General features: G+C 39.9%; 1 protein-coding gene across 1 annotated transcript; it reads left to right on the forward strand.

Annotated features, from left to right (window-relative positions):
- The first annotated feature begins 316 nt into the window (after positions 1–316).
- LIN7C (lin-7 homolog C, crumbs cell polarity complex component) lies at positions 317–13,755 on the forward strand. Its single transcript, XM_069804056.1, has 5 exons — positions 317–418; positions 5,714–5,832; positions 6,980–7,051; positions 7,404–7,613; positions 10,162–13,755. Exons 1-5 carry the CDS (start codon positions 382–384, stop codon positions 10,315–10,317), a joined length of 594 nt encoding a protein of 197 aa, XP_069660157.1. The 5' UTR covers positions 317–381; the 3' UTR covers positions 10,318–13,755.
- Positions 13,756–13,913: the final 158 nt, after the last annotated feature.

The raw sequence follows: 13,913 nt of genomic DNA on the forward strand, positions 1-13,913 counted from the left end.
TTAGCCCCACGCATAGATTAAACTGATGCCAAACAAGAAACGTAAAGAACATGCTTCACGTTCCACACAGGCAGAACAACATTTTCATATCTATACTCCACCTCCAGGGGCACTCGGGCTGCACAGAAAGATACGCGCTCCCTGTGGGGTGTTTTTAGCGTGTAAAGAGTCTTCGGACACGTTAAGGGGTGGGGAAAAAAAAGAAAGAAAGAAAAGAGTGGACATTTTCTAGTGAACGTGCCATAATTCTGACTGGCAGCTGGGAAACACACGCAGCCACGACCAGCGCCGCCATGTCGCACCCAGCACCGCCCCCACCCCACCCCGCGGCCCTTCCGGCAGCGCTGCGTCACTTCCCGTGCGGGCCGCAGCGAGGAGAAGATGGCGGCGCTGGGCGAGCCAGTGCGGCTGGAGCGAGGTGAGGCGCGGCTGCGGCCGAGGGACCGGCGCTCCTCGCCGCTTTCCGCTGCGGCGGTGGAGCTGCCGCCCGGGCCCGGCCCTGGGGCGCGTTGCCGGGGGTCTGGTCCGAGCCCTTGGGACGGCTCCTCGTCGTCGTCGTCGTCCCCCGCCGCCGCCTCCCCCCCGGCCTGAGGCCTCGGGGAGCGGCGGACCGCCGTGCCGCGGCCGCGGAGGAGCCGAGGGCGGGCGGCGAGGGCGGTACTGCCCTCTCCGGGCCGCCGCGGTGGCACCGGGCGGCTGCTCTCCCCCGGGGACGGCCGGGGAGCAGCCCGGCGGTAGCTGCTTTGAAAATGTTCTCCTCCGCTTCCGATTCTTTCAGCGCGTTGGTGGGACTTGCTTCTTCGGCTTTCCTGGATGCAAGATTTTTCACGCGTTTCGGTTTGTGGCTGGGTTTCCATGGATGCGCTCCTTCTGGGGATGTGTCTGCTGTGCCTTTGCTAGGGTCAAGGCTTCTGCCAGCTCTTTACTCCACCTGCTAACTCCTTGTTTCCGTTTCTCTCCTGGGAAAACTTACTCTTGAACACAGCTGAATTCTTAGCTTTACGTGCAGTCTCTTAGGCTGTGTCTTAGCAATAATAATTTAATTCTTTTTATAGAAGACAACCGGCACATGCAGGGGTCCCTCTGCACTCGTTCGTGGTTCTGCTGAACTCTCATCCTCTCACATTTGTGTTTTCATCCTGATTTTACAGTTACTGTTTTAATTTATGTTGTTAATACTGTGCAGTGTGTAACTAGAATTAGTACGGAAACGGAGAAAATACAAAACCTAGTTGGGTATTTTTTCTACAGTACATTTGTGTCTTTTATCCAGGGCTTTTAAGAAACAATGATAAACTTCCTTCAGGATGGTTCTTCAGAACTGTGCAAGGTCCACAGTAGCTCAGCGAACACATGTTTGTATAACAATATATATGATTGGTTTATTATTGTGTATTTAGGAAAATACGGATCAGAAAAATGGAATTTAAATGGGAAAAGAATACTGAGAATGAGAAATCCTGTTTTTTAAAAGGAAAGGAATTAAGTGAAGTGTAGGTGACTGGATGAACTGACTGTTTTCACACTGCTGTTCCCTTTGGGACCACCACCTTTGCTTACAGTGCTAGGTGCTTTTTTGTAGATGTGTAATACGCTGTATATACCCACTCTATCGTGTTTGGTACTATCACGTGTTACCTACCACAGAATTCAGTTTCTTCTATTTGCCTAACCCTCCTTCCCATTCCACAAGTGAACCACTTGTGTGAGAGAAGGCCTGTAAATAGCAACTTACGTAAGGACTTTGCTTCCCACTCCACAGCTCATCTACCCTCCCTGCTCCAAAGCTTGTTAATTAGGGCAGCTGCTTTGGCAGTGGATTAGTTGCTCTTGGTAGGCCTGCAGAGTTAAACCTTAGGCAGCGTCCTTCTCCACCTCATTACTTTGCCACTATGCTGTATCCATGAAAACAAACAAATCTGCAGAGTTAGTTAGGGTTCAGTGGAACAAAGGAACTATTTAGTCTTCTGGCATATTGGTCTTTTTAAGAAAAGAAGAAAAAGGGAGCACAGTATAATGGACTTCCAAAAGCAGGAGCTTTATTTACAGAAATAAATAACTTCTGTTAATTGTATGAGGTCGACTGCAGATAACCTGATGATGAATCATCATCAGCTTGAAAGTGAACATCACTAATGTTGTTGGCATATAGCATATAGCGTAAGAAAAGAGAGAATAGTGTAGAAAATGAGCTGCTTTAAAATGGTTACCATATGCTTACCATCAGGGCAATTGAAAATTCTCCCCGTCTGTTCTCTTCTCCAAGCTGCGTTGCAAACACCACCACCCGAATTTGCTGGAGGGCAGGGATGAAACTACATTTAACATTTCGAAGTTGTTATGGCTTGGTGGTGATGTGTGATAACTCTACATACACCTTAGGAATCCACACTATTTGAACGTAAGCAGTGGAGGTGGTTAATCAGGAGTATCTATGAGGACGCTGCATTTTTCCTCTTTCTGTGTTTTGTTCACACATATGCTTGGAGTGGTGGCATCTTTCTGGCTTTTTTTCCACATTCTTTTAGTTTAAATATATATTTTTTTTCAGGAGTTCGGTCTAGTATCCTGTGAAAAAATGATTTGTGAAGAACAGGCAACTGATGTTAAAAGGATGAAAAGGTTAAAAGAAAATCCATTTTTTAGTTATGTGTAGATTCCCTTTTACAATGAGTTTTGTGGGTGGTGTTTTGTTTTGTTTTTTTAATCGCTTGCCTCTGGAGTTATTTCTACATCAATCCTTGTTGAAATCCATCACTGAAACAATTCTGTAGTGTTCACTTCAGTCTCTAGTCCTGAACAGTTGGCTAAACTGTAGTGTTAGTATTATGAGGAAGACAGCTTTCAGCTGATCATGTCCTGAGCAGTGGTTCAGGAGGAAGCAAACTGCAGCAGCAGAGCAGTCAACAATCTTCTCTTGAAAATGAAAGAAGGTGTGTTCTGCCACTTGCTTCTAGCCAAACGAGTTCCTTTCCAGAGCAGTATTGCTGGGTCATATTGAATCTTCAGCTTTTGACTGATAGTGCCTAATGCAGTTCGGTAGGAGAAAGTTATGCTCATTTCACTTTCCGACTGGTATAATGGGTTCCTGTCAATAGGGTAAACCGAAACAACTGCTGGGGGAAAAGGGTCCTGGTAATGGGATCCATTGCCTGTGTCTGCCTGAGCAAGAGGTGCGGTGTGAGAAACGGAGATCTGTAGAGTGCTGAGGACCCAACTTCCATGCTGTGTGTGTCTGCTTTGGGTTTTTACTTTACAGCAGCAGCTTGGTCCTTTGATCTCAAAGCCCTTTTTTATTAAAGTACATATTCTGCTTTAGTTTCATCTAAAAGGAATCCAGTTCAGTGTATCCCAGTCGCTTTTTGACAAGCTGATTCTGTGCTCTTGGTCTCCACTTTATGAAAGACACAGCTGGTTCCCAAGCTAGCCAATTTTACCTTAGGGTATAAAATGCTACGTAGTTAAACATTTTGTCTGTTAGGAGATCCAGGTAGGAAATATATCTAGTTTATTGATGAAATGTGGAGATCAAAAGAAGAGAAATTAGCAAATGGAGTTCTGGAGTCTTCATTTCTGCAGCTACTCTTCGGATCAGTAGATTGCTATCACCCTTTAAAATTTCTTGCAGTATCCTGGTCAAGCTGTTAGATAACAAATTCATGCACCTTACAGCTTAACGTGGTTCATGGACCACAGACTCGAGAACGGCTGCATAGAACTGTACTCTCTATGCGCATGAAATACTTGCAGATGTTTGCAGACAAATGACTATTTAAATGATAGCTGTATTGTAATTTACATGCTGACTAGACTTTTTCATGAATATATGGAGCGTTGCAGGATTGGAAGTGCTGCTATTGCTGTGGCTGATCATTCTATTTCAAGCTGTTCAGTGCGAGACTTCATGAAATTAAGATAATTTGTACTGTTGTTGCTGAACACAATGATTACTAAGAATGTTGGTGATTTTGCATCATAAAAAGATTGAAAGATTAATAAACAATCACATCTAGAATCTCTTTAATTTCACCATCTTGTATGTTAAATACAAAATGCGTGTTAGAAAATTAAAAGCTTTAGAACCATTTTTTTCATGTTGTAATTGTACAAATAGCAAATATGCATGCTGTGTGGAATGAGGTCTCTGTAGACTTGGAATTAGCGATAGCTAAAATCTAGGTTTTGATATTTCTTTGCTTTAGATAACTGATGCTTGTAAAGCTTGGAAATGCTTGCCAAAAAATGCCAAGTTCTCATGGCACATAGAAACCTTAACTTTCATCTGAAATAACGTGTGTCTTGTGGCTGTACTGATAATACTTGGATATTCTTCCGTGAAGGATTTTTTTCCAGTCCATGGATGACCAGTCTGTGAGGTTAAGTTGTGCCTTGTTTAATTGATCTCAGTGTAGTAGTTGGTAAGATGTGTCCGACTGATAATTCACTGTGGGTTGTCTCTTGCCAGTGCACGTCACCTTAATTTCAGAACATATACCCCGCTGTCTTTTCATCCTGTTAGGTAAATTCTCTCTTCTCACACTTGGCATTTAGGGGAAGTTTGTGGCTGTTGCACATTTTCTGTGCTGACGTGATGCCATTGGGTGGACGTGCGTTCACGTGGAAAATGATTGCCTAAAGGTTAATTACAGAAAAAAGGAAGTAACGCATTTGGGATATAGCAGTGTCCCAGACTTCATCCTTTTCTAAAATAATCTGTTATTTATATAGTAGATTAATCACCGCTTCTTTGCCTTTGTGATAACGAAGGTAATCCTTTCTATCTGTTTTTCTGAGAGGCTGTTCTACTTCTGTTCAAGGACTTCTGTGATTCAGAATCATTACTAGTGTAACACTTTGGAAATACAAGTGAGGGTTATGAATGTACTCTACTCTTGTAGAGCTGCCAGAAGCATGTCACGTAGCATTTGATGTCACGTTTGATGCCTGTCTTGAGTTGTCTGGTCTGGAATCAAATCCTTCACAGGGAGTTCAGTTTCACAAAGCAGCATCTGCATTTATGAGAATATGGACAATGTGAATTCTTAGGAAAAAAATTTCTAGGAACTGGAACAAAGAGGTTTGGGGTTGAGGATTCTAGACTACAGAGATATTCTCTCTCAGCTGAGAATATCAAAAGGAGTTTGGTTGTTTTTCTGAGCACTTTGGGAAAAAAAAATAGGCCAGATAGTTCTCAGCCCTGCTGTAGGGAAAGCATTGAGTGTCCTCTTGTTGAACTAATTTTTTCCAGTACGAAAGGAATGTTAGCGTATTTGACAATATTCTACCTGATTTTAACAAAATGTTATCTGTGCAGTAGATAAATTATGAAGTTATGCGTATGAAATGTTGATAGTGTATATATCAGTGAAATATTTCAGCATGATTTAAACTTCAGGGGAAAATCAGATTGTGTTTAAAATACACATATGGCAGTGATACCTCCAGATATGTTACAGGGTTGGATTGCTGTGATTAACTTAAAAATAGTGGGAAAACATGATGTTTTATTGTAACATTTTGTAGATACGTAGTTTTATAGGAGAAATAAAACTAATATGTAGTTTTAAGGTGTATACAAGTGTGCGTGCGCACACACGCACGCTGCTCCGTTAATTGAAACAAAAAAAAAACCCCACTAAATCACCTAACAAAAAATAAAACCCGTTGAATTTCCTCAGGCATTCCTCATTACTAGTGCTTTATTTTTCTGTAGACATCTGCAGAGCAATTGAGTTGCTGGAAAAATTACAGAGAAGTGGAGAAGTGCCACCACAAAAGCTACAGGCTTTGCAAAGGGTCCTTCAAAGTGAATTCTGTAATGCTGTAAGGGAGGTAAGTTAACTTGACGTAAGCAGTTACTTTGAGTTAAAAAACAGTATGCTTTACTCTTTCCTTTTTGTATTCAGTGCAAAAATCTGATTTTGTTCTTTCTAAAAGCTGAATTGACTTAACAGAGCTTCATAGAACAAGACTGATTTTTAAAAGTTCAAAAGAAAATAATTTGGGATAGCATAAGTGTATTAAGTAATGGCTCAGGAGCAAGTCACTTTTTAGAGGTTATTTTGAGAGTCTAGCCTTTACTGGCAGCTAGCGGGCTGTTATCCTCTTGGAATGTAAGAACGGACAAAGTACCAATTGCCTCTGTTTCTTTTAAGCCAAATCCACGTCACCTTGTGCATCACCTTGAGGTGGGGTCTTGCACCACCTCATCTTCATTCCAGATGCTCTTTTGGAGATTTTTAGGTGATCAAATGTGCCCTGCTATTGCTGTTGGTGCTACCACTGACAATAACACCTGGAGTGTTTCAAAAGATCTGTTTGTAGACATAGGTGTCATCTTAATGTTTTCATCCTATTGAGGACAGCGTGTTTATTGCTTAGCAAGTCCAAATGATTGGCAGGTAGATGTGGGGATGTGGGTTAGCTCTTGGTGTAAGCACCTCCTTAGCATTAGTATTCTTACTGCCTCTGTGTTTTCGATACCCTTTTTTTTTCTTAGGATACTCAAGTCAGTTGCATCAGTTGAAGGAAAACATGGGGTTTTGCGAGGAGGGCTGGGTTGTTGGGAGAGCTTTGAATAGCTGTCCTGAAGTGATTTTGCATGCATCCTTATTGAAGGGTTCCAGCTTTAATCAAACAAGAGAAGGTAGTCATCCGTGTCTCCAGTCAGGTGTGTTGGACTAGCCATAAGCATTTCTAAATTCATGATGAGGTCTTGAATGTTGGGGAAGGAGGGAAGATTTGGGATGAGACCTAGATATGTGTGGATTAACTAAACAATAAAGATGCTGAGAGAGTTGTTTCTTCATAGTATGGTAGAGTGTCACTTGACACCTTGTAGTGAATCAGGGAGTAACTTCTTATTCAAGGTGTGTACTTTTTAATTTACACATTTTTGAGTTGCACCTGATAGTTTGTTACATTATCTAAGCAGATAAATATCTGTTTTCCCCATACTTAAACTGTTTTGTCTCTAAAGGTGTATGAACATGTATACGAAACTGTGGATATCAGCAGTAGCCCAGAAGTTAGAGCTAATGCAACAGCAAAGGTAAAAGCCAAACTATAACTTGTGTAAAATACAGTAGTTTGTTACTTTAGAAGCAGAAGAAGATTATTTAAAATTCAGAAGGATATTATCTAGATGTCTGATAAAATGGATAAGCTTAATGGGTTATTAAAAGGTATAACACAAGAGTCATTATTTTTAAGTTTCTTCCATCTTAATTTTATTCTTGGAGTTCTAAATTTTTCATGCTAGTGTTGGTATCTAGGGAATTAATCTCATTTGTCTTAATATTTAAGTACTTTGAGATAAAAATACTTTTTCAGCCTGCTCATTGTGTCTAGCTAAGGGGTCTATATTTAATTTCTTATAAATAGGAAAATCTTGTTTCTTACAGGCCACTGTGGCTGCGTTTGCTGCTAGCGAAGGTCATTCCCATCCCAGAGTGGTTGAACTACCCAAAACCGAGGAAGGTCTTGGATTCAACATTATGGGAGGCAAAGAACAAAATTCTCCAATCTATATCTCTCGAATTATCCCTGGCGGTATAGCTGATAGACATGGAGGCCTGAAACGTGGAGACCAGCTGCTTTCCGTAAACGGAGTGGTAGGAATTGGTTTTCACTTTATGTAGCAGTAACTGCTTGTTTCCACGTGGGGGCATACAGAGAATATACATGGCACACGCTCAATATCATCTTTTAATCTTGGCAGAATAGTTTCTTTTTGTCCTTGCAAGAGCAACTTGCTTAGGTTTCTACAGAGTTGTGTGCATTGCAAGTTCTAGGATTATGCTTTGGTTATCTATCTCAACTGGAAACTATTTATGTCAGTATTTCAGGTTATGAGAGGTTGTATAAATTCAGGGAAAGTGTTGTTTTGTGAAATAGTAACTGCCATTATGGCTTCCTCTTTCATCCAAGTTTCGTGATGCAGGTTTTAATTAATATAATTTTGTGCCCTTTCTAAGGTAAGTAGTAAATTATGCTCTGTTGCATTAGACTGACCAGAACCTCATTATCCCAATAAAAATGCTACTGCATAATGAAAGTTGTAATAAGATGGAACTACAAGGTGGTGTTATCTTCAGTTACGTGGGGTTTTTTTTCCTTCCACTTAAGTGCACTGAGCTTCAAAAACTGAGCCTTTTTAGCGTATTTTAAAGGAGTATATGTCTAAAGTGCTGTTGCGGATATTTATTTTTACTAAGTATCCTCCTCTGAAGAGTTGCCATACAAAAAGCAAAACACAGGGTGACTGGAAAGAGGTGGCTATGGACAGGCTTTGACTTAAGGCAGCTGCTAGTCAAATGCATGTGAATATCTCTCAAAACCTTGCTTTTATTTACAGAGAAGCTGTATGCTAACTTAAAATTAAAGTTGTCATCATTACATCTGCAAACGCAATTTTATTTTAAGACTGAGGGTCAAACTAAATCCTGTGCTCTTTAACCCGAGTGGGGTTTTTTTGACACATGAAAGGAATAGACACTTATTGTGCTCCTGGAAGTCCCTGCTAGCACAGATCTCTGACATACTTGGCTCCTGACAATTACCTGGGAGTCCAACTGTCCTTTTCAGGAGATGTAAGAGAAATCATGGCTGTAGTGACACAATTGTCCTCTGCCTAGCCTTCCTGTTATTTTGAAGCATTGAGGGACAGGTGTAGAACTGTCTTCAGATGAGGCCTTCCTCACCCACAGACCCTCTTAAAGAAAACAAAACCACCACTCTGCCCAAAACTGACCCTGATCATCAGACAGCTGGTACAACTAACAGTGACTGCGTGTGTGCGCATGAACGTGTATAAATCTCTATAGCCATTGTAAGAATACAGTGAGTGCATAAAATACTGCTGAGAATGCTAACATGGTCTCAGAAGAATCATCATCTTCTGATGTTTACAGATGGAATCCTGTCATCTTAATACATATGACAGGCATTTTCTTGTAATTGTAATTTCTAATTTAATAATTAAAAAAAAAAAATTGCCACTTCCAAGACTGCAGTGAATGTGCCTTAAAACAAGTTTATATTTTTCAGCTGGGAGATTTTGAGTGTATTACAGAATTTTAGGTGTTTTGATATAATTAAACATAGACCTTTACAAACCTTTTATTAAAACAGAACAGCCTGCACATCCACTTGAATAACAAAAATGAAAACATTCAAATGTATGTGTTGTCTAAGTCTGATAGAAGAGAAATAACTTGGGTTTTTTTAACTGTTGTCTTTCTTTCTGTAAGTAACTTTATAGTAACGGGGAAACCCTCCAATCAACAGGTACATCACCTGCCTTCTAGCTTCTAATAGCACCAGTGGGAGGTAGGCTTGGGGTAGTCCCATCATTGTGTTTAATAAGTTTGGGAGAAATAAGTTTTGCTGATTAAAATGTTTGCTGTCCAGGAATGTATATTTGGATTCAGTTGTTGAGAACTGTTGCTTAGCATTTGTAATTAGATGAATCTAATATAACCCTAGTAAATTCTGAGAGTTGTTTTAGGAAAGTACTTTTATTCTGTTCTTACTGAGTTGGGTTAGGCTATTCTTAATCAATTTAGCAGAAATTAACTTGAATACCTTGCATTTACTGAGAGACATGTGGAGCACTAAGATAAGCAACACACTGCATGTTAGCTGCTCTATTGCAGGTGCCCAGTATGCACCGGTTTGCCTTGTCGTAACGCAGGGTAACATCAAGAAGGCAGCTATCTTGCAGTTGTCTGTGGCAATTTATTAGGCAAATTGAGGGTGACTGCTGAATTTAAAATGCATGCCAAAAGAAGAAAAACAATCTTGAATTTTAAATAAGTATCCTCCTGAAGTTGTTGATTTTTGAAGTGTAATTTCATAATTGCCTAATGTTATCTTTATTTCACTTATTGTATGTAAATACAGAATTTAATTGTTCAGCATAAACCTAACCAAAAGTTTTGCACTACTCTTTTTGTTAATACTAATTAGTATGTTTATCATCACCTCTTATTGATTTGCTGAAGAATAAATCCTCAACTTGGGTGACGTTTTCCTTGTGCAGTCTTCAAACTAGAATACTTCAATATTTGATTATATAGAAGTTGTACAAAAAAATGAAAAAAAGTCTGTTTTCAGTGTGTGTCTTTACTAATACTGTACTTAATGGTTTATGCTTTGCAGAGTGTCGAAGGTGAACACCATGAAAAAGCAGTAGAACTGCTGAAGGCAGCTCAAGGGAAGGTTAAATTAGTTGTGCGATACACGCCAAAGGTCCTGGAAGAAATGGAGTCGAGATTTGAAAAAATGAGATCGGCAAAACGCAGGCAGCAAAATTAACGTTGTATGCAATAACTTAGAGAAAATATATTTCATTTACATTTTATAGTTTGCTTTGTGACTCAGTTGATCCAATGTCTGGACTACAAAAGCCCTGTCCTTTTCATAGAATCAGAGAATGACTGAGGTTAGAGGGACTCCTGGAGATCATGTAGTCCAACTCCCCTGCTCAGAGGAGGGTTAGCTAGAGCAGGTTGCTCAGGACTGTGACAAGCTGAGTTTTTAAGCATCTCCAAGGATGGAGACTCCAGAAGGTCTCTGGGCAACCTGTTCTAGTATTTTGATCTCCATCACGCTATTAAGGTCTGTTCCTATGTTTAAGGGGAGTTTCCTATATTTCCGTTTGTGCCCGTTGCCTCTTGTCCAGTCACTGGATGCTACTGAGAAGAGTCTGGCTCTTTTTTTTTACTCTTCCCCATCGGGCATTTAGATGTTGGTAAGATCACCCCTGAGCCTTCTCTTCTACAGGCTAGACAATCCCAGTTCTGTCAGCTTCTCCATGTCTGGCAGACGCTCCAATCACCTAATCACCTTTGTGGCCCTTCACTGGACTCACTTTTGTATGCCCATGTCTGTATTGAACTGGGGAGCCCAAAACTGGACCCAGCACTTGAGTTGTGTCTCACCAGGGCTGAGCAGAGGGGAAGAAGTGCCTCCCTCAACTTGCTGGCAATGCTCTTCCTAATGCAGACCAGGAGATTGCTGGGCTGCTTTGCCGCAAGGGCACACGGTGGCTCACGATCAGCTTGGTATCGTTCTCTGCAAGGCTGCTTTGCAGTTGGTCAGCCCCTCAGCCTGTACTGGTGCATGGGGTTATTCCTCCCCAGGTGTAGGACTTTGCACTTTCCTTTGCTGAGCTTTGAGATTCTTGTTTGCCTGTTTCTGCAGCCTGCCGAGGTCCCTTTGAATGGCTCGCTGAGACGCTGCTCTGTCCTGTCACCTGTGGTGTTAATTAAATGGTAAACAGTATGGACCCTAGTACAGACCCCTGGGGCGCATCACTAGCGACTGGCATCCAGCAGGACTTTGTGCCACTGATCACAGCAACCCTTGGTAGTTCAGCCATTTTTAGAATGTTTTCAGTCTCCATGTGTTTCACAGTTTAAGAGGAATGTGTACTTTTAAAATGGCCTAAGATACCCTGAAAAAGCATGTATATTGATATTTCTATTGGTTTTTTTTAATAAGTCTTTCGTGTCAGACCTTTAAGCATGAAAGTGAATTTACACATTTTCCAAAGGCATTTAATAAGACAGACTTATACTATCGGCATCCCCTTTTCCCTGTTTTCTTTTGGCTTTACTTAACATAGAATCTGCAGGGTTTTTTGCTGAATGATTTTGGAAAAAAAGATTCTTATGTAGCAGTCTTTTGGCACTTTTCTTAAGAATATGTTGTATATCAACTACAAAACCTAATCATGATCTACTGTGTACCTTATAATGATACCAGATTTTGTAATGTTTTGGTGAGTACGTTATTTTTACACTTCTGCTAAATTGTAATTCGTTACTCTGGAAATTGTATTACCTCGCCTGTAAATAATTTACGGTTGGTGTTCTCATATAATGATTTTGTAATAGCCAACATCTACAAATTTGCAGCAATCATTCCTGTAACTTATATTGTTTTGTACTAATTTTAAAGCAGTTAAGGGGAAAAATGTAATTGTGTATGCAGTTCTGGATTGACTCTCTAGATGTATTTTTATATTCAGAAACAGAAGATATATTAATGCAGTGCAAAAGAATTCCAGATGTTTCCCTGACTTTCTGCTGTTTAAAAGAAATATTCATCTTAATTGTCATACCTCTCGTGTTTTTAATATGTTCTATTGTAGTCTTATCTACAGACTGACTGTACTGGTCTTGGAATAGTTAGTACCTAAATTATTGATTATTACGTTTATAAGAGTAAAATATTCTGAGGCTTATATGCCAGGTTAACGTGACGTGAACTTGTCTGGGGTTTTATTACTGACTGCTTCTGACTTGGAGGATTCTTGTTTGTACTACAGAAGTACTACATCACGATTGCTATAAAACTTTGTGGAATGGTGCTGTGGTGGTAATAAGGAAACCTCCAGCTACAAGCGATTAATGTCTTATTTCAAGCATGATTGATGGTGGCACGGTTTTTGTGTGCCTTTTTGCAGAAAATTTCTGGACAGAGGTCCACTTCTTGGGATCTACCAGGTTTGAGGCTGTACTTGTGTAGTTTAGGTTTTGGGGTTTGTTTTGTTTTTAAGCTTCACCTTGTGGTATATATCTAGAATTAACTTGTTTGTCTACTGGGTGTCTGTTCACTTGTACGGCAGCTATGAGTGCATCCTAATTGACTGTTAGTAATTTGATTCTTAGAAGCTTAAACTGAAAAGTGCAGTTCTTACTATGTAGCTGATCCCTAGTCTTCACATGGAGCCGTATGATCCATTGTGAAATAATTCAGTATGTGAAAGACAGGAAAAGGTTAGCGACCTAAAAATGACAGCACGAAGTTAATTCTTTGTCAGTTGATATATTGGAAAAGAAAAAATGTGATTGCTACAGGCAAGTGAGAAATGTGATTGCTTTCTGCATGTTTGTAAGCGTGGTAAGCCTGCAAAGAGAAATTTGGATTTTAAGGATACTGATAGTTTGCAAATGCAGTATAAATATTTATCAGTTAGATGACATTGAGCACTGAACTGCATGGTTGATTATGTGTCCTAGGCCTCTTTCAAAAGGCCTCATGGTACTGATACAACCATGTTGAATTGTATATTTTTATGGAACAACTAATGTTTAAAGTATTGAGACCAAAATCACTAGTTAGACCAATTGTGGATGTGTGTTAATTTAATTGTAAAATAGTAGAGATTTGTTTTAGAGCTATATATAAATATATATATTAAAGAAAGGTATGGATACAAGATAGAAATGTGCGTTTTAAAACCTGTATCCCTTGTGTTACTGAACAAAGAGGTGTGTTTTGTTACTCTTCAGAAATATTTACTCTAGTGCGGCTAGAGCTGCTAAATGCAGTAGCGTTTTCATTCTGAATTGTAGCATTTGGATACAGTTTGTCCTCTACTACAAAATGTGGGGAGGTGTATTTGGGCATATAAACTGTACATGTAGAATTTAATAAAAAGTTTTTTAAATTGCAACAACAACAAAAAAATCCAATAAACAGACAATTCATTAACAGTCATCTTTAATACTATGAAAACCCTATAATATTAAGGAAAGGATGGATTAAAATATGCCAAGAAACTTGATCTCTGTTACTACTGAGCAGTGCCTGTACTGTGTTAATATGCAGTCCCTACACACTTGGCATACTTGGATATGCAAACAGATTAAGAAGAGGTATCATTTCTGCAGATAACTTCTGCATCTATTGCTGCTGTGAGGGATCTTTGGGTTTTATCAACAGAAAAATAAAAGTTGAATTTCATGTGTGTTGTGTTTGTGCGTTTTCCTTCTGACTCTCCATTTTGAGTGCTGTTTTCAGACTGCTGTAATTGGTTGTTTATAATCTCTAGGACATGACATAAACACCCTGCATGTGTGTGGGCATCCAAAGAGAAAAACTTTAAATCTGTTATTAGTTTG

Source organism: Haliaeetus albicilla, chromosome 16 (genome assembly GCF_947461875.1).
Source record: "Haliaeetus albicilla chromosome 16, bHalAlb1.1, whole genome shotgun sequence".
In the NCBI taxonomy this organism is placed as follows: domain Eukaryota; kingdom Metazoa; phylum Chordata; class Aves; order Accipitriformes; family Accipitridae; genus Haliaeetus; species Haliaeetus albicilla.